Consider the following 26405-nt stretch of genomic DNA (forward strand, 5'->3'; position numbering starts at 1 on the left):
GTGAGGGTGCTGGTGATCGATTCCTGTGTTTGCCTCCCCACGGTGGTTGTAAGAGCGGGGGAGGAGGGTGCTGGTGATTGATTCCTGCGTTTGCCACCCTGTGGTGGTCGTAAGAGCGGGGGGAGGGTGCTGGTGAACGATTCCTGCGTTTGCCTCCCCACGGTGGTCGTAAGAGCAGGGTGAGGGTGCTGGTGATCGATTCCTGCGTTTGCCTCCCCACGGTGGTTGTAAGAGCGGGGGAGGAGGGTGCTGGTGATTGAGTCCTGCGTTTGCCACCCTGTGGTGGTCTTAAGAGCAGGGTGGAGGGTGCTGGTGATCGATTCCTCCGTTTGCCACCCCGCGGAGGTCGTAAAAGCAAGGTGAGTGTGCCGACGATCGATTCCTGCGTTTGCTGCCCTGATGTGGTCGTAAGATCAGGGTGAGGGTGCTGGTGATCGATTCCTGCGTTTGCCGCCCCACGGTGGCCGTAAGAGCAGGGTGAGGGTGCTAGTGATCGATTCCTGCGTTTGCCTCCCCACGGTGTTCGTAAGAGCGGGGGAGGAGGGTGCTGGTGATTGATTCCTGCGTTTGCCACCCTGTGGTGGTCGTAAGAGCGGGGTGGAGGGTGCTTGTGATCGATTCCTGTGTTTGCCACCCCGCGGTGGTCGTAAGAGCAGGGTAAGTGTGCCGACGATCGATTCCTGCGTTTGCCTCCCCTCGGTGGTCGTAAGAGCGGTGTGGAGGGTGCTGGTGATCGATTCCTGCATTTGCCACCCTGTGGTGGTCGTAAAAGCAGGGTAGAGTGTGCTGGTGATCGATTCCTAGGTTTGCCGGCCCACGATGGTCGTAAGAGCGGGGTGAAGGTGCGGACGATCGATTCCTGTGTTTGCTATCCTGTGGTGGTCGTAAAAGTGAGGTGGGGGGGGGTGTCTGACGCTCGATTCCTGAGTTTGCTGCCCTTGCGGCTGCAGGAAAGAGCGGGGAGGAGGCTGCTGCCCCTAAAACTTCTACCGCCCGGGGCGCACCGCCCCCGCCCCACCTTCCTACGCCACTGGCTGGTAACGGCTTGCCTGCAGGTGCGGATATTAAGATTTAGAAAGATTGGTTTGAGGAGAGCCTTTCTTTGGTCCAAAACTGTTGGGCAAGTGCACGAGGTGACATTGACTCCTGTTTGTAACAGTTTGGGTCTGTCGGTCGCAGGTGTTTTGACTCGATGAGCCCGAAACGGTAGAGCATGAAACTCAACATATGCCTGGTGTCTCCTGTTTTGGTAAGATTTTACCACTGCCCGATCCTTCCGCCTCTTTGCACAGGTGAGCATGTGTTGTGCTCTGTGTGCTCCAAAGCTGTGTGCATTCTATGTGGTACAGGTGAGTGCAGTGCGCTCAGTCATTGCCTTGCTATCCCTCAGATTACCCGCCATCTGCAGCCCTCCGCTTTATTTTCCTTCTCCATTGGATTAATGGGAAAGAAATAAATCACTGTGTACTATTAGATTAACTCCAGTTCAGCCTCAGATTATATCTGCGCGCGCTCGCCTTTTGATGGCAGAGTTATTAAAATGAGCTCAGAGCGGGCACCTGCCACCGTGAATAATTCATGCACCTTCTGGGCGCTTCCATCAGCGCTGCTTCTCTCCCTCCCGCTTCCTCTGCGTCCCTCCCCTCCCACCAGCCCACTCTTCTCTCCCTCCTGCTATGTCTACGACCCTTTCCCGCGCTGCTTCTCTCCCTCCCACTACCTCTGCGTTCCTCCCCTCCCACCAGCCCACCCTTCTCTCCCTCCCGCTATCTCTGCGTCCCTCCCCTCCCGCCTGAGCTCCCTCCCTAACCTTCCACCCGTGCTGCTTCTCTCTCCTTCTACCTGTGCTACTTCTCTCTCTTTCCATCAGTGCTGCTTCTCTCCCTCCTGCTACCTCTGCGACCCTCCCCTTCCACCCATGCTTCTTCTCTCTCCTTCCATCCGCGCTGCCTCTCTCTCTCGTTCCACCCACAGTGCTTCTCTCCTTCCACCCGTGCTGCTACTCCTTCTACCCGCGTTGCTTCTCTATCCTTCCACCCACGCTGCTTCTCTCTCCTTCGATCCAGGCTGCTTCTTGCTCCTTCCATCCACGCTGCTCCTCTCCCTCCCGCTACATTTTATACCATTGCCAATTGTGCTATGCAAATATAAAAACTCCACTGCAAATAAAAAAAAGTTGAAAACATTGTTATTTTCCATGCCAAAAGCTCTAACTTTAACAAATGTGAGACCTATTGCATTGCAAATGCTTGTTTTTTCAGGTTATTTTTTTATGCCTCTCAGCAACAGTGATGGTGTGCAGCACGGCAACAAAAAAAACCCATTAGGAAAGCCAATAGGTTTTATATGTGAGAACCGCTGGCATTGGCAATACTTGTTTCTCCTTCCACTGATACTGTTTGTAGGTCTCGCTAGTGAACGCAGCACAGGCGCTGCATCACTAGCGAGCCTTTGTTGTTGCCCCTTTGGTGCTGGAAGGGTGACAGGAGATGGCACGAGCTGACAGGAGATGTGCACGTATACGGACAGGAGATGTGAACTCCGTACGCGTGCATTTCTCCTGCCCCTGAAGTCTGGCAGCGCGCGCATTGCGCACTTTGTTCCCTCCCCCCGTCGGCTCCACTGCAAAATGCGGGCCTTGCAGATGATGTAAAACTATCTCCTTTTCCACACAAGTCGCAAAAAGAACGACTTGCCGAATTGTTCTTAGACTACTTTTTCACTGTTCTTAACTAGGATTACCGCGCGTTTACGCATCCGGTCACGCCAAGAAGGCCCGAGGCACTGAAGTGGTTTATAAAATAAACATGCTAAAAATACATGTTTGTTTTTAAGCTATTTCTCGAGCAAGGCATTGCCAGTTATTTGACCGAGGGTACAGAGAAGGAGACACTATTTCCTCTGGACTGGGCATAAATGAGCAGGGAAGCGGGCAGAGTGGCCCCGTGTGAAAACCAGAGGGAGTATATGGTGCACTGATGTGCACGTGGCGCTGAGACTGTAAATGTTGGGAACTCGCACTAGTTGAGCTTTCTATGTTTCGTCCTATACATATAAAAACACGTGTGAATTTGTAAAGCACAGTTTCCTTCACTGGGGCATCTAGGCGCTGAATAACTGATGAGTTTTTTTCTCGAAATCACTGATACTCTTTTGCTCGACATCGGAAGATTGAAAGGTTGCCCTTGCTCGCAGTGACTTGAACCTATGACCTTGAAGTCAAACAGATTACTAGAAGGATGAGCCTGTTTTATTATGCTGTGACGCTGCACATTGCACATCAAACACTTGTTCGCTTAATACATATCAGGTTATTGTAGGCGGAACACTGTCAACTGATAATTCTTTACTAACATAACATATGTATTTGTAAAGCGCACGTTCACCCCCAAAGGGGTATCTTGGTGCTGAATAATAGATGTTTACTGTTACCCAACTCAATGATACTTATTTTATCGACCTCAAAGGATGAAAGACTGAGTGGACCCACCTGGTTTTGAACGTGTAACTACAAGGTCGAACACGGGTCCCTGTAGTGGATGCATTAATCCACTGAGCCACCAGACCAGACTGATATGTATTTTAATGTCTGGTATTGTGTGGCACAATATAAACAATAAACCCAAAGAGAGGGCGGAACGCCCTTGGTGTGAAGGTGAGAGGGCGCCCTCACCATGGGTGTACAAAGAGAGGACACCCTGACCACTGGTGTACATGAGTGTAAGCGTGTACATCGAAGACTGCAGACCGAACAGGGGCTTGCAGGAGAAGTACAGACATGCATGTGAATTGGAGGCTTGTCTGGCCTTGGACACACAAGAGAGTGGGCAGCCTGCTTCTGTGTGCGTGAGGGAGAGTCGAGCTGCGCGTGCTGGAGGGCCACCTCATCAGTGGCTGGGAGGAGACCGGGTAGATCATCTGTAGACAAGACGCAGGCGCACGGGTAAGTGGAGACTGCGCCTGGGGTGAAGGGGAGAGGGGGTGCCGGTGAATGAACATGTTATGCAGCAGAGAGATTAATTAAGATGAGAGGGAAGGAGAGAGGACAACTTTACCTTATGTAGACACGAGACAGACGGAAGGCAGGCGTACCTGTCACTGAGGAGTGCACACAAATTTAAAATGGGAACAGGCGGAGTGCACATAGGTGTAATGGGGAGGGGAGAGCAGGGTAGGCATTGGTGTGAAGAGGAGAGGTTAGAATAACAATGGTTGAGTAAGAGAGACAACAGAGTGAGCATGGATGGAGTTAATGTGCGTGTGAGAAAGTCAGGGCAGGCTGATCACAAGCGTGCAGGGTAGGGTTGACTGCACACTGATGTTCAGAGAACTGACTGAATACCGGTATGAGAGAGGGGTGTCTGCCCAAGAATGATGTGAGAGCCAGAGAAGCGAGAGCCTGGGTGAAGGTAGTGACTGGGGCAGAAAGACGAGAGGTTGTATATGTCTGCAAAGTGAGAGTGGAGTGAAGAGAGTGGAGCGCGGAGTGGGAAAGGACAGTAGACAGGTTGTAAATGTGTGCAACGGGGGAGTGAAGAGCAGAGGACCAGAGGACTGTAGACGGGTTGTAAATGTGTGCAACGGGAGAGTGAAGTGCAGAGGGCCAGAGGACTGTAGACAGGTTGTAAATGTGTGCAACGGGAGAGTGAAGAGCAGAGGACTGTAGACGGGTTGTAAATGTGTGCAACGGGAGAGTGAAGAGCAGAGGACTGTAGACGGGTTGTAAATGTGTGCAACAGGAGAGTGAAGTGCAGAGGACCAGAGGACTGTAGACGGGTTGTAAATGTGTGCAACGGGAGAATGAAGTGCAGAGGGCCAGAGGACTGTAGACGGGTTGTAAATGTGTGCACCGGGAGAGTGAAGTGCAGAGGGCCAGAGGACTGTAGACGGGTTGTAAATGTGTGCACCGGGAGAGTGAAGGGCAGAGGGCCAGAGGACTGTAGACGGGTTGTAAATGTGTGCACCGGGAGAGTGAAGGGCAGAGTGCTCAGCTGTCCTTTTAGCGTCGTCACCAGGCCGTGTGGAGGACAATGAGGACGCGGGACCGTATTGAAAGGTGTTTGCAGGACCGTGTGAAAAAGAGTGCTTTGGGGACCCCACGGAGCTAGGGCGGGGTGTGAAGTCCTTGGAGGGCCCCAGAGCTGTGTGGAGGTCGTGGGCTGTGAGCAGCAGCCACAGGGCCCCCGAGCATGTGAGTGCACGCCCCTTCACTGCCCACACAGCGTGGCAATAACATTACTCAGGGTACCACACACTGACCTGCCTATTGGCTCGCATAAAGTATTAACTCAGTGTGGTACTCCTTAAGTCTGGCAATGTGGCCTCGGCTTACCCAAGATATACGCACCTTATGAGTTTGCCTAGGAGAATTTCAGGCTGAGAAGAGGCGGAGCCCCACAAACACAGGGTGTGGTTATATTCCCTGCTTGAAGTCGGGTGCAAAAGGAGTGGGGGGTATTCAAAACATCCAGATTCTAAATAGAAAAGCCCCCCTTTCGTTTAGAAATGATTTGGGACACGTTAATAAAAAGTGCACATGAGCACAACTGTACGTTTCAGTCACAGGCTGACCATATGGTGACCTTTCACCTCCGCTCCACCCACAAGACCCTCTCCACCCCTCCTGAGGTTGGCACAAAGTCCAATGCAATAGGTCTCGCATTTATACAAGTTTAAGCTATTGGCATTGTAAATGACAATGCCTTTTATTTATGTTTTAATAACGACAACACAAATAAAAGGCCTTGTTATTTGCAATGTCAATAGCTCAAACTTGCATAAATGCGAGACCTGTTGCATTTCCTCTGGCTCCCCCTGTCTCCCTTCACCAGTGCTTTCCTCTAGTGCTGCTTCTTTCCCGCCAGATTTCTTCATCTCTAAGCTTCCATTGGACTTCTCACTGTGCCCTTCTTATGTCTTACTTCTATTGTCTTACCTACTGTATTTTTGATCTTTCGACCTAATACTCGCTTCTTCTTTGTACATTTGTTCTAGGTTTCATTCTTTACATGTTGTTATTCTTTGTCTTCCAATATTTAATTTCTTTTTTCTTCTTACTATGTTCCTGAAACGCTCCTTTTGCAGTTTATTGCACCTTTTTAGTCCACATTATACCACTTCTTTCCATTTATTCGTTCTTGTTCTTTCTTCGTTTGTATGTTTTTTGTCATTCTTTTCATATCAGGTTTTTCTTCTTATGCTGTTTCTTTTTAGCTCTAATTCTAACGATTTACTATGTCTTTAGCATCTTACTTTTGAGAGCATCTGCAGCTGACATGACTTTGGGATTTAATCACTAGGTGCCCGATTCACAGAACTAACTTAAGATAAAATCCTAAACTTACTACCATTTTGGTATTCACAGAAGGCACTTACTCATTTCGGTATTCACAGAAGGCACTTACTCATTTTGGTATTCACAGAAGGCACTTACTCATTTTGGTATTCACAGAAGGCACTTACTCATTATGGTATTCACAGAAGGCACTTACTCATTTTGGTATTCACAGAAGGCACTTACTCATTTTGGTATTCACAGAAGGCACTTACTCATTTTGGTATTCACAGAAGTTAGGACTCCTACCTTTAGGACTCCTAAATGCCTTCTGTGAATACCGAAATGAGTAAGTCCCTTCTGTGAATACCAAAATGGTAGTAAGTTTAGCATTTTGTCTTAAGTGAGTTCTGTGAATAGAGCCCTAGAACACTTGTTGCTCATTCCTCAATCGATATTCCAATTTAGATCCGTTACTTCTAGTCGTTCCTTGAGGGCTGGTCACTGTTTTCGATGAAGCAGTTTCGCTTTTTTTCAGTGAAAGAATTCTATGAATAAGCTTTTTTCGATACAATATTGTGGCATAACTATCATTTTTGGAATATCATTGTTTTTCCTTGTTTGCATTGCTTTTATAAACTATAAATACACATTTAAGGTGGTGAGGCTCCCCTGTATCTGCTGTGATGTCATCGCTCTCCCTGTTTTCTGTGCTCTGGACTCTGTTTCTCTCTCCCTGTTCTTCTGTGTCCCTTTCTCCCCTCCCGTTCGTTGTCTGTTGCTTTCTTTTTTCGGTCTCTTCCTCCTTCCTACCTGGCTGCTGCGGGTGTTTTCCTTTGTTCTTTGTGTGTTTTTCCCTCTGGTTCAAAGCCGCAGGGCTCTAGGGAGGGTCTGAAAATACACTCGGTTCGCCCGAAGGGAATGTCTGGAAAGGAACCGAGGTTGCAGTAGAGAGAGAGACGAGCTGCGCCGGGATCCGAGCCGCTCACCCATGGCAGCTGTGTATCACCCTGCGCCTTGTGACCCTCTGCACACCGGGCCTCGGATTGACCCCGGAAGGGAACTCCGGTCCCTTGAGGTGCTGGGGGATAGATCTGACCCCTAGGGAGGTGCTTTCTTGTTCCCAGGGGCCCTGGAAACAGGGGCTTGTTTCTTTTATTTACAGAAGCTCTGTTTCCTGGTTGCATGAGACCCTGTCAATAAGTGTCGTTTGTTATCCGCTCTTTCTTTGTGTCTCTCGTCTATGTCCTGTGGAGATCTGTATGGTTCTGGCAGATCTAACAAGCATTGGCACAGCCAATAGGTCTTTGTTTATTTCGAAGCACATGCAGGTCCCCATCAATGAAATCAGCCCCCACCGCAGTGAAATCAGCCCCCAACTCGGCAGCACATCAAAACGCCCGGTAGCCAGTCCAACCCTGCAAGCAGCACATTATCCCCCACCCACTCGCATGCCCACCTACTCCAGCAACACGAAGCGCGCTGGGACCAGTGGGGCCGATCTTATAAGAAGACAAGTGAACAGACGAGGCCTGCTCTTGGTGGCTACAAATAACAACTGGGAGAAGCAGAGCTTCAGGCTTGGGTCAACTTGAAATCTAAGCAGTCTGTGGAAAAAAAACAACTGTCTAAAACAGTCAACAACCACAGACGCTACCTGCCCTGTAGGTGCTCGTGCGCTACAGTGAGGGGGGAAAAGATGCTCGGAGGGTGGTTAAATAGCAGTTTTAGTGTCAGTAGGTAAAGGTTCTCAGGCGAATCCAGGCTGTAAGCCCTAGCAGGTTTGCAGCCGAGTCCTTGCATGTGCAGCACAGTAGCCCCCCACCCTGGAGAACATATCGTGCCCAGCCTCAGAAGACCGCGTGGGCCAATCTGATGTACACACGTGGCACTAGTGCGTGCACGCTAATGTGGAGCTATTTGACATCTCTGGGGTGGGATCGTGGGCCGGATTGCAGGGCTGCTCTTCTCGTGGGGGAGTTGGTAGCCAGTGAGTCATTATTGGCATTAGTTTCCTTGGATTTCCAGCGCTGGCTCTTCCCGGGCCGAAAGGGACTGCTGTATGATTCAGCTCCCTGTGTAGCACTTTCACTCCAAGAACGCTAGGTGGTGGACTACTGTGTCCTTCATATGTTTCTGTGTTGTTTCCATTGTTCAGTGAGATGTTCTTTTCTCTACTAGCTTATGATCATTTTTTGTTTTGTTTTTAGAGTTGTTTTTCCTTGTGTGCAGCACTTATATTGGATTGGAAGCAGAGATCTTACGTATCCCAGATCTATGCGCGAGTAGCCCGTCCACTCCAGGGTTTTACTTTGCATTCTGGGATTTGTTGTCCAGTTTATCCCATTAAAAATCGGGACTACACGTCTCAACATTGATAGATGAATCATGGAATGGATGGGATACGCTTGCTGGGCCTGGAAAACCTGAGCGCTAAGTGCAAAAGAGGAGAAATGTACACGGGTTCTTCTGTGACATTAGTACTTTGCCACCCAAAGTTTGGCTACGAAAATGATAAAGGCGATGTGTGTTTTTTTTTGTCCTGAACGGCTTGGAGCCTGAAGGGGGGAGAAAGGGTATTAGGGGGTACAAAGCAAAGAGGGGGTTGAAAATGAGTTTGGGGGAAAGGTAGGGGATGCAATGGGTGGGGTGGAGGCCCGTAGCATGCATTCCTACCGCAAGAACACTGCAGCATGCGAATCATGCCGTGCCCCACCTCCTCCTTTTCTAATATAGTATGTTGCGTGGGAATGGGAACTGATTTATTCCTCTAGTTAATCCTCCAACCTCCTACCTTACGTCCAACCATTCCAGTTGGAAGCGGTGATTTCTGGGCATCCAGTCATCAAGACAGCTCAGAGTGGGACACCTGCTCCACGGCACACTTAAGAAGGCAGGTCCCAAAGTGCGACCACTGGCGGGGACAACTTAGCCATTCACTCTTCAAACTGATAACATCCAACCCATTGAGTAGAGCAAATATGTTTTTCGCACCGCAACAAACAGTAGCAGGTGTTAAGCAGCGTTATCGCTAAAAACCCCCCTCAAGGTATTAGACGGAAGGTGGTATTTTATTCAGTAACCCCTCACCCAAAAATCAAAGATTGCATTGTGCATCGGCTGTCCGAACCAGTACGACTTTAATTTTACTCGCTTAGCAACAACCTTTGTGACTTATCACTTGCTGTCATTAAAGGTAAATAGCCCTATATTTGAATGGTGTGTGCACAACACCTAAAACCGAGAAGGTAGAGCAGCGGGGAATGGTCAGAAGGCAGGGGCTATTTTCTTTCTAGAGGGACTCTAAACTTCACCGAACTGAGCCAGAGGACGTTCGGGTTAAATTACATTTTCGAAGAAACCTTATGACTGCAGTAGCTTACCATGTCTCCTAACAATTGATTGCAGGCCTTCGAGGGTCTCTGAACCCCAACCATTCCGCATTTGATCTCCTTTATCAGTCTCCCGTAGAGGCGTAGACAAGGGGGGGAAGAGCACTGGAGCTCCCTGCACTAGAGAAGGGCCTGTGAACGTGGTTTTCAGTGAGCAGAGCACCCCTGTTGCAGCACACCAGCTGGTGTTTTCCGGCTATGGCCATGGAGAAATGAAAGGGGGCCCTGAGCAGATGTGAAGGCAAAGCGGAGCACCAGGACTGTTAAAGGGGCAGGCCCCAGCCGTTCAGAGGGGTAAAAGAATCACAATGATACGCTGATGTTATAACGTAAAGGTTGAGGAACCCACCAAAAAAAGATAAAGCATTGCAGACTTCAAGCAAGAGCCAAGCTCAGCCAGGGAACCAAAACACAAATACTTATAAGAAGTCTTCGTTAAAAAAAAAAGAAGGTCTAAAGACATGAAATACATGCATACAAGTGAACGAGGACACGTCCTGCAGCGATACTCCATGGGAGTTAACAATTGTGAAAAAGGTGGGAAAAACCTGAAACATCAACAAATTATTTGCAACGTTTTTTGAAAGACACGAACATAAGTTAATCAAAAGCTGTGGGCAGACAGAAAATCCACAGAGTATATACAGCATGTCTCGAAGACCGTGCATGTGGCTGCCTAGGCTGGACGTAAAAAGGTGTTGCGCACATTGTGCCACGGAGATGCCGCCCTCCCTTCGGGGGGTGCACCCTCCCTCCCTGGCGCTTCTTTCGACCTCTCAAACCTGTGTTTCATGCCTTTTAACATGCATTGCGAGTGGCTGTCCAAGGAGCAAAAGACAAGAGATTCTTGGTCCATTCTGAGATGATAAAAGTTTAATTTGTGCTCTGTTGCTCACCTCGGTGTGTGATTCTGCTTTAGTCTTTAGTATGGTGCTGCCAACGCCACATTCTCAGGGTGCTTAAGTGAAGGATAGTACCTACCTGAACAAAACAAAGAACACTTATGCCAGCTAAAGGACATTAGAACAAGCATTGGCAACACCGGCAGGTCTCACCTATACAAAATCCTTCGGCTTTGTAAATACATTTTTTGCAATGTTGCACAAAAGTGCTCTTCCTTTCGTGTGTTCATCGTACATGGACCAGTGACAAGTTGTGGATGCCAAATGGTAATCGAGAGAGAAACATGAATAAATAAAAGAGTAATAAAGAAATGCAATCCAATTTAAAAAGCACTTTCAAGATATTGCAAGCACAGAATTACCTCATCAGTAAAGACCAGGTGACCTTGTTAGTGAATAGGTTTCAATCTATCCTCTCTTATTGCATTAAGGTGGCTTGGAATTTTGTGTCTAATGGACTCAAGTCAAGTCAAAATTTCCAAGAAATAAATTCTTACAGAAATATTGTACATTTCCCAATGTTTTAACCTATGTATTAAAAATAAGAAATTACATCAAATAAGCAATACATAGCACTTAATTGAATCAATACCACCAGCACGTCATCGACCTAATGAATACAAAAACAGTGTGAAATTTGAAATGTCTTCTCACTAAAACTCAGTAAAAAGTCAACAGCCTGCTATCAAATACCTATTTAAAAATTTGAAAATTGTGACAAATTGACCAGCGGCGTGCAGCTCATTTTGTCGACTAAAACATTATAAAGTGCAACATGCAAGGCCAAACTATCTCAATCCCAAGTATCCTGTTTGGCCAACCTACATGAGAGTGCCAGGACTCTTATCAATGAGTCCAGTCATCCCCTGCCCTACAGAATGGGTTATATTTACATGACAGCATCCTAGGAGAAATGTCTCCTTTAGTTTCTTGAGAGCTGCAACATATTCTGGATTGAAAGATGCCCACTTTCTACATTTTCGATGTCCTGTAAATTGTATAATATCTTGTTTTAGATATGGTGCAAGTGATTTCGGAGAGTTGCGCGGAGTTTGTCATTATAAATGTGATATTTCGGATTGATGTAATCAATGTATTTATTTCTCCCATGTTTTAGAGTAGCCAAGTTGTGCTAAGAATTTACTGGAGATACTAATCTCTATATTTCTGATGCTATGTGACCAATGTTCCCTCTAATTGTTTTCCTGCGTGTGTGGCAATAAAGGTGCTCCTTGCACGGCAGCTAAGGCTGTATGCGCCGAAGACCAGCAATAACTTAATATGCAAGCACGTGCCGTGTCCAAGCTACCAACATCAGTGGCATAGTAAGGGCGTCAGGGCCCCTAATGCCAACCAGTAAAGAATGCCCCCTCACCTCTTCGACTGGTATTAAAAGACACTCACTTGCATTCGCTTGCAGTAGGAACACAGACCGTCCTAATATTGACAAGTGCTTGTTTACAAATTAAGATCCAGCTTTACTAACACTTGGCACTGAGTTTGCATCACAAAAGAGACACAAACCCAGCACACAGTGTGGGATTTACTGTCCAAAGCAAGTCATGATGTGTGTGGGAAAGTTGCCCTCAGAAACGGAAAGCAGAAGTTTGCCCCAAAGGGGCGTACCGTGGGTAGTACATGGGCATCCACATGTGGGTTTAGAAGCAAATGCCTTTCTATTAACATTTATAGACCTGGATTATAGCCAAAAACTTCCGTCTCCTTGAGGCAGGCAACTGTAACACAACTTTTAAAAGTCGCCATATTTGTTTTTCTTTGCATATGTGTTGCACTGTGCAGCACACAAACAGTGGGAAAAGTCTCAAAGGATATTTTCTGTAGATAAAGGCTCCCCTTCCAGTACAGTGTCTACGCTTGACAGAATGGTCACACCCTTGGACTGAGCTCAGGGCCACTAGAATTATGCAATTCTGCGGTGTGGCCTTTTCCTCATAACGTTGGATTTGCCAAGTGTCAAACAATCTATCACCTGCTGGATAATCTGCAGACTTTAACCCCCAAAGATAGTTTTTTGCACAAATGAATCAAAAGTTACCAAAACTGCGACTACCTGTATTGCTGCAAAGTGGAAGACCCCTCGCAAAGGTTGACTGGTCACCTTTTGGTTGCTAATTTGTGTATTTTGGTGTTAAATTGGTGCATTTGCCCAGACTGTTAGCATGTGTGAAAATGACAACCTAATAAAGTAATATTGTCCAAAAAAGAGCATCTCTTCTTGCCGCATAATTAGACCCTGACACATAATTTGGTCCTCTTCTGCCTCACAATTACAGTGGCCCGACTATGGTGCAAGATAGAGGTGGGCGAGTCCAATAATTAAAAGCTACAGCTAAGGTTGGCTCTGGGTCTTAAGAGCCCATTCAAAAGCAGAGCCTTGGAAATATGCTGCATGTCATTCATGCAGCACAGATCATGTTAGAATATGGTAAACATTCAAATGTGGACGCGTTTCACCTTACTCTGGGCCACTAGAATTATGTGACTCTGCGGCTGCAGCTTTTTCCACAAAATTCTAAAAAAATATTTCTGCCTCCGGCACCCACCCCCCTACTTCCTTAGAAAAACAATGCTATTAGTAAAACTAAAAAGCAAGTCTGGGATCAAGTGTACCCTAAATATGGCCCAGATTCTAATTATCGATAGAGCAACTTTGTAGGCTATTAAATCAAACACAAAAGATGTTTTGAAGATTGTAAAGCCTATTCTCACCTCATTTGCGAAGATGAACAAAAAGGAGGCTCAATTAACATTTATTCGTAGTTATGTATACCAAACTCCACCGGAAAGTAGGAGCACGCTTTACCTGAGCATCAAGACTGGAACCTGTTTCACCAGTTCCAGAGTCGGCAGCTCTGGCACTAATGCCACATACTCTTGGGTGTGAAACACAATCATACACGTGTCTGTTTTACACGGCCTCTTACAGCCTCTTGAAACAGTACGATCTGAAATCTGAGAAACGTCACCTTTCTGTTTGATAAATTTGCTTAGCCTCTTGGTGCACAGCCAACCATGGGAGTTTTCAAACCTTCCTTTTGTGTCTTTAAGCCCTGGGAGTGGCGAGCTCACTCCCTGAGAGAGTCTAGGCGCTGGAAGAAGGAAGGTTGCGCGTGCGCTGAAGCGCGCAGCCAACAGGGAACATAGTATGTGACCCAGCTTTGGTAATCTTTATATAAATCAAGTTAGATCAGGATCTTGGAGTCTACCTAGTTGGATAAAGTGATGTTTATCTTTAAAATATGCACAACTCTAAATTATATTTGCCAAATTTAGTCTGCATTCCGAAAAACGATGTGGTGTAATGCTGCAGCCGCAGAAACACCCACATTATACCGATCCTCCCAGTATGCCACAATAAGATTATGGATGAGGTATTAATCTGTACATTGAGTTTGTTGTCTATCTCACGGGGAGCTTGGACAGAGTCTCTCAGACCACCTCTGGAGTGTGGCCTGTGGAAGCTGCGATGGATTATAATTTCGGCCACAGGAATTATGCAGCTGGGGAAAGCCAAATTATGTGGCAGAGTTGGTTAAATTGTTCTGCAAGAAAGGCAAATGATGCAGCATATTGCAGCACATTTTGTGACCGTGTTAGTTCACTATTGTGTTATTTTTACAAATGTTGGTGCTCTCTAGGCAACGGTTTCACCTCGTTAGTATCTGTTTAAATAATAAATACAGCAATCTGCGACTGGACGAGGACCAGTTATCTTTAGAAACGGTATATCCACAAAGGAGCAACAGAGGGAGAAAAGATACCAGGTTGCCCTCCACTCAACAAATATCAAAATATCAAAACCTGGTTTCTAAGGCGCTTTTGTGGTTAACTTCAAAAACTTTATTAAACGTGTGTGAAATGCTATAATTTACTGAGTTCTGTACAATCTTATTTTTTATATATATTTTCGTTTGTAAGGTAGTCCCAATACGTTTAGCCGCCTTTCTTTAAAACTCAGCATTTTTGTAAAAGACAGTCCTCCAAAACAAGGGGGTTCTTTCAACTTAGCTTAGTGTCAACCCCAAAAATGCAAAATGTGCAAGAAAAAATGTGGAGAGACAAAATGACCCCTCATGTGCTCACTACCAATGGGGTAACTGGTTGGTACTAACCAGTTGTGCCCACTTTTCTCATCATCGGTGGTCACTTTGTCAGAAAGAAAAGATAAAGTGTCCAAACAAGAAAGGAAATAAGAATCCGGTGCAGTGAAGTGGAATGGGTCACATCACACGATGTGACCAGCTGTGATGTAAAATTGAAAAAAACACTCAACGCAATCTCTTTATTTTTTACTGAGTGTTTTTTATCAAATTAAAATGGATAGGTTGCCATTCATGCATACCCCTTCCAATGCCAACATGTTTCTTTGCAGCAGGAATTTAGGAAAATTCTTCAGGGCCAAAGCACTTCCCCAAAGCACCCGTATTAGACACACCGTTATGGAAGACCTCAGATCGCCAATGTCTTTGTATCGGCTTCCACTTTTGAGGTCAACTAGAAAAACTCCATATATGAGTCCTCCTTATGGATTGACCATACCAATGTTATGTCAATCTCTCGGGGCCTCACGGAGCGCGTAGTCCGCTCCCGTCCACGCTCCTTTTTTCTTTCTCATGTAAGAGTATGCTGAAATGCATGTGTTCAGGACATGCACTGTACAAAAACTTCTCTTGTGTTTAAGAACCAATAATGTTGACCGTGTATAACAACCACAGCCACCCAGAGGGGTCAATCGACTTGGCTCCAATTCACTATTGGCGTTGTTGTCAGGGTTGGAATAGGCACTAATGTTTCCTTGTTTATTTTTTGTAACTATCTGATGAACTAAGGTGAAACACTTCTTCATGTTTATGAAATACACTTTTTTGTATTTTGAAGAGCATTTGTCATATTTTTTAAGTTTGTTGCAAGATGTCTTAGGAAATGAAAGTGTTTCTAAAGTTATGTGCTGCAGTATAGCTTATTTGTGTATTTTCTTTTGCCTCAGTTAGCTTGTAAATAAATGATGGCCCTTTATTTAATGCAATGCAGAATGTTAGTTCTCTCTCAAATAAAATGCATCCCAGTGCTGCTGTTGAGGAGGGGGCTGCATGTGAAGGTCGGGAGGGCCGCATGTGGCCCCCGGGCCGTACTTTGAGTATCACTGATCTAGTCTATGATCTATGTTGGTCTGTACGGAACAACGATCGCTGGTGTACCATGAAGTAGCCGGTCCACTAGGAGATATAAAAGCTTAACCAGTTGTGAGAGTAGTTGTGAGAGTAGCTTGTACTGTGAGATTAGGGGCCGCATGTACATAGGTTTAATTTTGCAATTTCCTTATGACACATTTTTGCTATTCGCAATTAGGAAATCACAAACACCTATATACTAATGTGTCTTTGACACATTTAGCCATTCCTAATGGGGTCACAATTAACCTACCTCATTAATATTCATGAGGTAGGTCGCAATTTGGAAATCACTAAAAACACAGGGATGGTGGCCTGCTGGCTTCAGCAAACCCCCATGTCTGTTTACTTTAAAATAAGCCAACTTTTTTTTTTAAATGCAGTCCGTTTCACCTAAAGCAAAACAGGATACGTTTCAAAAAGAAAAATGTAACTTTTCAGTTTAATTTTTAAAGAGCAGTCAGTGGTCAGTGGGACCACTGCCTGCTCTTAAAAAACGTTTTTGCAACCATTCACAAAAGGGAGGAGGGTCCCTGGGGACCCCTCTCCCGTTGGTGAATGGGTTACCACCTACTTGAAGTAGGCGGTAAAATGCAATAGTTTTGCAACAGCATTTGTACATAGCACTGCGAGTCGCTATTATGAAGGGATGCAATTAACACGCCCTTTGCTAATACCGAATCGCTAACCCAGTTTGCGATTCGGTGATAGATTACCAAATTGCCAAATGGGTTTGGTGCATATGAAAATGCATTTTTCTGGTTGCAAATGGCCCAATTCTCCAATCGGCCTTTTGCGACTGAAAAAAACGTACGCACATGTGGGCTTTAGTGAAGTTAAACAAATCACTGCTATGGTGAGGCAATGAGGGAGAGCTCTGTGAGTTTGGAGAGGCTTGAGGGGGTAGGTGGATGGTTTAGGTAGATGGTGGCCTTGTCCCCGGTGCCCATCAGGTAGATGGTTCACGCCCCCGAAGTCCCCACCTTATAACTATGAGGATGGAAATGGGCAGCGTTCCTTCTGTGAGGCTGGAGGTTCTCTCCCAACACTGCTCTTCGGTGGAGACCTGGAGCAGGCAAGAAGTTCTTTGGCACAAGTGAGGTGTGACTGAGGGAACGCCCTCCACTTGTGCACATGAATTCGTTTATGTACAAATTGTACCATGACCCGAACAAGTTTGGAAGGGCGTAGGCGTGCCCGGCGAGACTCTCTGGCATCTATTATATATAAGTAAGTGTTTGGGAGTTGTACAGTCCTTCACTGGAGTGATAATAAGAGAAAGAGGCCACATTTTACATCCGTTCAACCCAAGAATATGCTCCAAAATATATCCTTGTGCCCCTTCAATAAATTGAATCACCAGAGCAGGTGATTTTCACGTCAAGTGGCTTTGGAACAGCCTGGCAAGATCAGTGATCTAGTATCGTTTCTAAACAGATTCAGGAAATAGTTTCTGTAGTAGCATTGAAAGAACAAGTGCTCTGAGATGGTAATGTTTCAGTTTTGGTCTTAAATGCAAGGAGTGAACGAAAGAGTCCGACTGAAAGAGCCGTCTTCTCCTTTTAAGCTCTCACTTAGACAGCTTTTTTTTTTCTTCTGTTTGGGCCTCAAGACCTCTAATTGTTTGTCTTGCCAAATAAAATTGGGGATTCTAAGCACCAGCTATCCTGAGGGACACTTCACAGGGAATCTGGTACGAGATGGTTCTATGAGCGGTCTACTGTCTGACGGCCTCTTGTAGACCCTACTACAAGTTACGATGGGCTTAGGGTCTGCCTACTGCAGGCCCTTGGATGACTTTCTTGCTGCTGTCTTTGTCCTTCTCCATAATCAATGGTTTTCCTTCCTCTTCTCTTGTTTGTTCTTCTCCCGGAGCATAGCTTCTGTACTGCCCCTTTGACTGAATGACTTGTATCCTTCCACTGCTCACAATAGGGGAACTGCTTTTTTAGGTTGAGCACTAGAGACCTCTTGTATTTACTTTAGTATATACTGATCTGTGTATGTACTTCGTGGGCTCTGGAGATCAACCCTAGGACTTCTCTGCTTCCGCTTAGGGACTTTTTTCCTGTTCAACTGCCTCTATTTAACTGTCTTGATAGAACACGACCAGTAGAGGTCAGTAAAATACCAGAATTGCTTTCTGCTTGTTCAACTGCCTCTATTTAAGTGTCTTGATAGAAAACGACCAGTAGAGGTCAGTAAAATACCAGAATTTTTTCTGCTGAGGGACTTTCTGTTTTTTTATTTTTCTGGCAATTGCCTCTATTTAACTTTCTTGATGGAAAACGACCAGCTGAGGTCAGTAAAATGCCAGAATCACTTGAGCATTCTCCAGATTCCAGTCCATAGAAAAGGCCTTCCACAAGCACCCGTAGACAATCCATTTTTTTTCAAATCTTGTATTTTCAGTGATATGACCACCGAAGTCCCTGATTTTATATAAAAAACAGAGCTTTGGACTATACCATTTCCCGCTGAAAGGCAATATATCTATCCATGTGTGCCCATACCTGCCGTGTCACACAGTTAGGTGCTTACTTTCCCTCCAGGTTAAAGAACAGTAGATGTTCCGGCACCCAGGCTAATGTACTGCATAGCTAAATACATATAAGGTCCCAAAGGTGAGACCAATTGCATTGCAAGTGCTTGTTCTTCCACTTGAAGTAATCACAGCGTGGAGGTGTTTACTTGTTTTTTCCCTTGTGTGTTGCAAACCCTACAAATTCCTGGCTCCCTTACCCGTAGGATTGTTCCTCCATCCCCTTCCCAACCTCAGCTCACCTATTGCTTTCCCCAACTCTTTATTTATTTATTTACTGCACCCACTCCATATCCCCCTCCCATCCCCCCCCCTCACTTCAGCTGCATCCCCACCCCCTTCGTGGGCACAGGATCCAGGGTCTTGTGATAAAAAAGGAGGATTGTTTTCAGGTTTCAAAGCCATGAGTTGGCATAATCATAATGATGACATCACTGGAAATGACATAACGCTGGTCTGTTGACCTCGCAGCATGACAAACGTCCGACCTCGAGGAAATGACCCAGATAATATCATGAGAGATCAGTTATGTAAAAACGTGACATGAGCCATCGATAGCACTATGATGCCGCACTAATGGCTATGCAGCGCTATACTGTTGTCTGTTGACGCAACCCATCGCTGAGTCATGGCACACACCCAGGCAGTGCCTGTGATCTGTAGGTGCAGCCAGCAGCGCCTGTGAAGCGTCAGGACACGGTGGCCTCCTCCTGTTCTGGGAATCCACTTCCACCTCCTACTAGGCTCAAACTGCAGTTTCCCTAAAGTAGCAGAATGACGTGGACCAATCTGCAGGCTGTAGTGTTGCTGCGTGGGCAGGAAATGACGCCACCACCTAGGAAAACCAGTAGTGTCTCAAGAAAGAGGGGGCTCTTAAATATATCATAAACTGTTCGCTAGCCAGCCGCTGATGATGTTTGTCTCTAATCAGTATCACTGAACTATCATTTTAAATTATATTGAATTTTTCACTCTTTGACTTTTTATTGGTTTTAACCCCTTGCCGGTGGTGCTGATTCCCCCGCTGTGCTGGGGGATGGGGGGCGCGCACAGCGCCGCTGTGCTCGTGACGAGCTCAGCTCGTCATGAGCTACGGTGGCCGTGTGCTCATGACGAGCTGAGCTCGTCACGGCCACACCCGTTTCTGTAGAACGCTCGCACAGCAGGGGAATTAGCCCCACGTGTGAGCGTTCTAACAGACGAGCTCAGCTCTTCATGAGCATGGAAGGGGTTAAATATGGATGTTTTTTATGAATTTTGGAATATTTTATTGCAATTAGTTTTAAATAACTATGCAAAATAAAAATAAACTTACACCCTCTGTGTTGCAGTGATCCCGGATACCCTGAAGGTGGCGTCGGTCCCTCAGACCCTGAGCAGGGTGGAGGGGGACTCGGTGGAGGTCAAGTGTGACGTGTCCAGGGTCACCGCGCAGCACACCCACCTGTCCGTCGCCTGGCACCGGCAGAAGGATGACCAGGCAGTGGAGGTCATCTCACTCTCGCGAGACTTCGTGCTGAGCTCGGGCGGGGCCTACACCCACCGGCACGCCTCAGGTGACGTCAGGCTGGACAAGGTGGGCAACACCACCTTCAAGCTGACCATCTACAACCTGCAGCCGTCGGACCAGGGCGAGTTCTACTGCGAGGCCTCGGAGTGGATACAAGACCGGGACCTGTCCTGGTACCCCATGACCAAGAAGAGGTCCAGTGGGACCATCGTCAACATTCAGGCGACAGGTAAGGGTCTGTGAGGGCCGCAGGTGAGGGTCTGTGAAGGACACATGTGAGGGTCAGTGCAGGCAACAGGTGAGGGTCTGTGAGGGCCGCAGGTGAGGGTCTGTGAGGGCGACAGGTAAGGGTCTGTGAGGGCTGCAGGTGAGGGTCTGTGAGGGACACATGTGAGGGTCTGTGAGGGCAACAGGTGAGGGTCTGTGAGGGCCGCAGGTGAGGGCTGCACTGTCTGTGAGAACCACAGTTGAGGGCTGCACTGTCTGTGAGAACCACAGGTGAGGGCTACACTGTCTGTGAGAACCACAGGTGAGGACCACAGGTGAGGGGGTATACTGTTTGTGAGAACCACAGGTGAGGGCTGTACTGTCTGTGAGAACCACAGGTGAGGGCTGCACTGTCTGTGAGAACCACAGGTGAGGGCTGCACTGTCTGTGAGAACCACAAGTGAGGGCCACGGGTGAGGGCTGTACTGTCTGTCAAACGACAGGTGAGGGCTGCACTGTCTGTAAGAACCACAGGTGAGGGCTGCAATGCCTGTAAGAACCACAGGCGAGGGCTGCACTGCCTGTGAGAACCACATGTGAGGGCTGCACTGTCTGTGAGAACCACAGGTGAGGGCCACAGGTGAGGGGTATACTGTTTGTGAGAACCACAGGTGAGGGCTGTACTGTCTGTGAGAACCACAGGTGAGGGATGTACTGTTTGTGAGAACCACAGGTGAGGGCTGCACTGTCTGTGAGAACCACAGGTGAGGGCCACAGGTGAGGGGTATACTGTCTGTGACGACCAGAAGCGAGGGCTGTACTGTTTGTGAGAACCACAGGTGAGGGCTGTACTGTCTCTGAGAACCACAGGTGAGGGCTGCACTGTCTGTGAGAACCAAAGGTGAGGGCCACAGGTGAGGGGTATACTGTCTGTGAGAACCACAGGTGAGGGCTGATCTGTCTGTGAGAACCACAGGTGAGGGCTGCACTGTGTGTGAGAACCACAGGTGAGGGCTGCACTGTCTGTGAGTACCACAGGTGAGGGCTGCACTGTCTGTGAGAACCACAGGTGAGGGCCACAGGTGATGGTTGTACTGTCTGTCAGACCACAGGTGAGGGCTGCACTGTCTGTGAGAACCACAGGTGAGGGCTGCACTGTATGTGAGAACCACAGGTGAGGCCTGCACTGTCTGTCAGATCCACAGGTGAGGGCTGCACTGTCTGTCAGAACCACAGGTGAGGGCTGTACTGTCTGTGATATCCACAGGTGAGGGCTGTACTGTCTGTGATATCCACAGGTGAGGGCTGCACTGTCTGTGAGAACCACAGGTGAGGGATGCACTGTCTGTGAGAACCACAGGTGAGGACTGCACTGTTTGTGAGAACCACGGGTGAGGGCTGTACTGTCTGTGAGAACCACAGGTGAGGGCTTCACTGTCTGTGAGAACCACAGGTGAGGGCTGCACTGTCTGTCAGAACCACAAGTGAGGGCTGCACTGTCTGTCAGAACCACAGGTGAGGGCTGTACTGTCAGTGCAGCCCTCAGCTGTGGTTCTCACAGACAGTATACCCCTCACCTGTGGCTCTCACCTGTGGTTCTCACAGACAGCGCATCCCTCACCTGTGGTTCTCACAGACAGCGCATCCCTCACCTGTGGTTCTCACAGACAGTGCAGCCCTCACCTGTGGTTCTCACAGACAGTGCAGCCCTCACCTGTGGTTCTCACAGACTGTGAGAACCACAGGTGAGGGCTGCACTGTCTGTGAGAACCACAGGTGAGGGCTGCACTGTCTGTGAGAACCACAGGTGAGGGGTATACTGCATGTGAGTGCAACAGATGAGGGGATACAATCTGCGATGGCAAAAGGTGAGCGTGGGGTGTACGGTCTGTGATGGCAACAGGAGAGGGGTGTGTGACAGCATAGGGGAGGAATGACCCCCACAATAGGTGAGGAGTGGGCTATTAGTGCAGACAGGGGGTGCGAAAGTACAATGTTTGCAAGCAACAGGTGAGGAAGAGGTGAGGGCGGAGCAGCAAGCCAGCCGTGACACCTGGAGGGAGAGGGCCGGAGCAGCACCCAGGCCATGATAGCTGGAGGGGGCAGTTTTAGGTATCGACTCCATGGCCAAAAGTGCCCCAATTTGGGGTGAGTGCAGTGCTTAATTTGTCAAAAATGAACATTTCAGGGCTTTTCTCTAAAGTCCACTGCGTCTGCAAAACCTGTTGCCCTTGTCAGCGTAGCCAATGACAGTACCAACTACGGACACAACTACGGACCATTGCACTCCTAAAAGTGTGACAATTCAGGCTATTCCAGGCCCCCAAAGTTATAAGAATGGCCTGAGCAGCAGGTATTATTCTTTGTTAATGGATATTGACTCATTAAAAACTGTTGTTGTGCTCATCTCAAAATTGGATAGACAGCGCCACCGTGTGTTGGATTGTCAATAGAGCCGGTTCTGACAATTAAGTGCCAGTGCTGAGCACCAGAAATCACTAGCTCAAATTAAGCACTGGGTGAGTGGACTAAGTGGGGAACAGTATAAGCAAGCCGTGATACCCAGAGGGGGCAATTTTAGATATTGACTCTGTGGGGAAAAGTTTGGCGATAAAGGTGGATGTATATTTGACGCAGGATATGATGCTCATGTCCAGGAAGTGATCTATAAATCAGGTTAGCAGAGGCTTGGGTTGTATTTTAGAGTTTAATGCTGCCTCCTACGGTGAAAGGCTTCTCTAGCGAATGCAGAGCCATGCTAGGTGTCGGCGCCCAGGTTACTGTACTGGCGTCTTGGCTGCATGGCATAGTAACCAACATGCAGGTGAAGGGTGAAGTGCACTGGACAGGTGGGCTTGGGATCCTTGCAGCAGCAGGAATGTGTCTCAGACATTCAGTGGATCTCCTGAGTCTGGCAGCATGAAGGTGAAATGCAGGTCCATGCTTTACTCTTAGACCTAAGGCTAATGGGAATAGGTGCTCTGTATAATAGTGTATGGAATGCACTTGTCACTCTTTCCTCCAAGTGAGTCAAAATACACATAAATAATCTCGCATGCAGAGGGTCCTGGGGTGTGGTGTATAGTTTAGGTGTGTCAGTACGTGTGGGCAACAGGTGAGGGATGTCCTGTTTCGAGAGCAGGCGATGAGTGTCATATCTGTAGCCATGTGTGGAAGGTTTTGTCCTCCATCTAAATTTCGATTCTATTGATATAATTTATAAAGCGCAGCGAATGCCCGAGGGCGTCTTGGTGTTAGCGTTTGCAAGGGGAGCGACAAAGGAAGGATATAAAAGCCCAGAACCAGTCATCGAGGTAAATCATGGACTAATACGGTATCGCATAAAGCCAAGTTTTCAGATGTTTCCTAAAGCATGTCAAGTTAGACTGATTTATTTTTAAACTGGATGGGCAATTCATTCCAGGGGTTACATGTTAAAAAGGCAAAACTTCTGCTCCCCCCAAGAAAATGTAATTACTGTTATATCTCCTAAAACAGCCTGCTATCTAATTTTTCCATGAACAAATAGATATATTCTGACTCTGTTGTGGCTGCTAGGGAGGATGAACCAGCAGCCAATCTCGTCCCTGATGTCATGTTTATGTTTATGTTTAGAGAATTTGTTAAGCGCACGTATACCAAAAGGTCTCTTGGCGCTAGTCATCATGTTTTTAATGTTCCTCTTCATAGATCGAGACTTTAACGTGCGCCTAGAAACCGAGAAGAGGTCCTATGCAGCCGGGGAGTCGGCCGAGCTCAGGTGTATCATCGATGCTCAGAACGTGCCGGAACGTTTCTTCGCCATCTCATGGGCCTTCAACAGCTCCCTGATTGCCAGCCTGTCGCCGAGCGGCGTCCCTTCCCTCAACGGCGACTTTGCTCAGCGTGAGAGCCTGGGCCAGTTGAAGGTGGCCAAGGAGAACGACCACGTCTCGGTGCTGAAGATCTTCAGGTTGCGCTTGGAGGACAGCGGTAAATACAACTGCCGTGTGACGGAGCGCGAGCGGTCAGTGACGGGAGAGTTCGTCGATAAGGAGAGCAAGAGGCCGAAGAACATCCCCATCACCGTCCTTCCGCTGAGTAAGTACACACTCAATGTATGCTCTTCTGGTCCATGGGTCTGGAAGGATGCTGGAGCATCCACAGCTGTTGATGGTCGTGAGCCGAGAGGGAGGTCATCAGCCGGTTGTGGACTCTGGCCACAGGATTGTGCCTTTTGGTGATCACAGCAGGATTAGGAGTACATGTATGTGCTGTTTCTAGTTCTGGGCTTTCATGTGATAAATAGTCTTGTTTTCCTGCCATTGACTTAAGTAGACTAACTCACCTGTAAAGAATGATTTGTAGGTGAAACGTTTAGGGCTGAGGGTGGTATCTGCAGTGACTTGGAGTGATGCGGTCACCCTAAGGGAGTTGGAAGGATTTTAAAACCCGGTCAAGGGTGAAATTTGTCACTCCTGATGCTGGTTAATCGGCTGCTCTTCTGGGCCCTGTATTTCTATGCTCGGCCTTGATAAACCTTCCTCGTGTATTTAATAGCCTTTCCACTTCTTATGGGATCAAATATGTTAACTAAAGCCCTCCCTTCTCACAATTTGTCCTCATACAGACATTTCTCACTTCATGTTTGCTTGCCTCTATTTCCCTGCAGCATATTCCTCCAGTGGAATCCTCGCCCCCTTAGGTTGTATCTTTGCCCCTTGCCCTTTCTCTTCCTTCTTGCGCCTTCTACATTGCTACCATTGCATCCTTTGTGCTTCAGACCATCGCTTTGCAGATGATGAACCTTCCTCTGCTTGAGAGCACTCACCGCTGATATCAAAGGCTGATCACACATGGAGCCACCACCATCCTTCATGCTCAACCTGTCCTCCATCCTCCACACCACCTCCAGCTTCATCTCTGGTACCCCCTTTTATCAGTGACAAAGCCCCCCTCTCCATGTCTGCCATGCTTATCTCTGCCTCCATCAGGTCAGTTCCATACCATCTCCTTGACCTTTAAACGACCCGTCCCCACCTCCCCTTCCACTCAGTCGAAAAGCTCTTGACCGCCCTCATATTACATAAGCAAGACTCTCCTACACTCCTTCTTCTTACTTCCTACATAAAAGGTCTGACCGTCGCCACCCAGGCGCTGCTCGCATGTAAAGCCTCTGCCTTGTATGGCCCAAAAGCTGAATGGTACACCGTGCAGCAAAGAGCTCATTCAAAGAACCTGGACTCCAAACCCCTTCTTGCCTTCTTGCCTCTGTCGGACCATGAGCACCACTCCTAGTCCACTTAGATCCTTTGCACAACATGGCCGCCTGCCCTGTTCCAGATTCAGCCATTGGTTGTTCACCAGTGCGCCCTCTATCTGGAACCTTCCACACTAGGCCCTGAGAGGTGACAAGCTATAGGGCTCATATAAGCATCACCTGCAAACTGGCTTCGAGGTCCTATGAATAGAGACAGTCAAGAGTAGAACTATTGAGTTGTGTCCACTCCCAGGAGTAGGACTGGGTACAGCTTGTTGTCTGGAAATTAGTCCAGAGCAGACATTGATCGTGGTACAAATGGTTCCTCACTGAATCAATTCTTTATGCCCACAGAGACCAGCATCTCCGTCGATGTCTCCACCAACACCAGCTCCATCCTGGAGGGAGAAAGTCTACGCTTCGCTTGTAGGGTCCGCTCTGTGGACAACCCTCAGAGCCGCCTGTCCGTGGCCTGGCAGCTGATAGACAAGCAGAACCGGCGCAGTGACGTGGTGTTGTTGGACCGAGAGGGCACCCTACGGCCAGGACCATCCTACCAGGAGCGCGGCGGCTTTGGAGGAATCCAGATGGAGCAGGTGCGGCCGAATGCCTTCACCCTGGAGATCTTCAGCAGCCTCAAGTCCGATGAAGGCCAATATGAGTGCCGTGTGGCCGAGTGGGTGCTGGGTCCAGACGCAGAGTGGCAGATGATCGGGGAACGATCAGATAGCACCCCGGTGTCAATCACCGCACTTGGTAAGTAGGCATCACCATGCTGACTCCTGAGTAGAGTTGCTTAGAAAGGAAGAGAAACCTGGAACATAGAGAAGCATGCGAAGCGAGAGAAAGAAAGAAACAGGTAGAGAAAGCCTGAAACAGTAGGGAAGGAAGAGAGAGAACCTTGAACTTCATGAAACAACAGAGAGGAAAAACCTAGAACAGAATGGAATAAGAGAAAAAAAGAGAGATAGAACCTGTAAAAGAAACAGTGGAGGGGACAGAAATAACTTAAAACAGGAAAGAAGAAGGGGATAAAGAACTCAAAGACAAAAAGGAGAAAGACAATACTGAGAACCTGGAACAGAAGAGTATTTGGGGTAGGGGAGACCTTGGACTGAGGGTATTCAGGAGGACCCAAGAACCTGGA

General features: G+C 47.6%; 1 protein-coding gene across 1 annotated transcript in view; it reads left to right on the plus strand.

The window, feature by feature from the left end:
* LOC147699085 (immunoglobulin superfamily member 3-like) overlaps positions 1 to 26405 on the plus strand; it is a 394763-nt gene that overhangs the window by 174142 nt on the left and 194216 nt on the right. The window contains exons 4-6 of the mRNA XM_086935654.1: positions 19634 to 20041; positions 23710 to 24099; positions 25613 to 26014. Of these exons, the coding sequence (XP_086791780.1) occupies positions 19634 to 20041; positions 23710 to 24099; positions 25613 to 26014 (1200 nt within the window). The remainder of the gene's footprint in view (positions 1 to 19633; positions 20042 to 23709; positions 24100 to 25612; positions 26015 to 26405) is intronic.

The sequence above is a fragment of the Lissotriton vulgaris genome, chromosome 8 (genome assembly GCF_964263255.1).
Source record: "Lissotriton vulgaris chromosome 8, aLisVul1.2, whole genome shotgun sequence".
NCBI classification, from domain to species: domain Eukaryota; kingdom Metazoa; phylum Chordata; class Amphibia; order Caudata; family Salamandridae; genus Lissotriton; species Lissotriton vulgaris.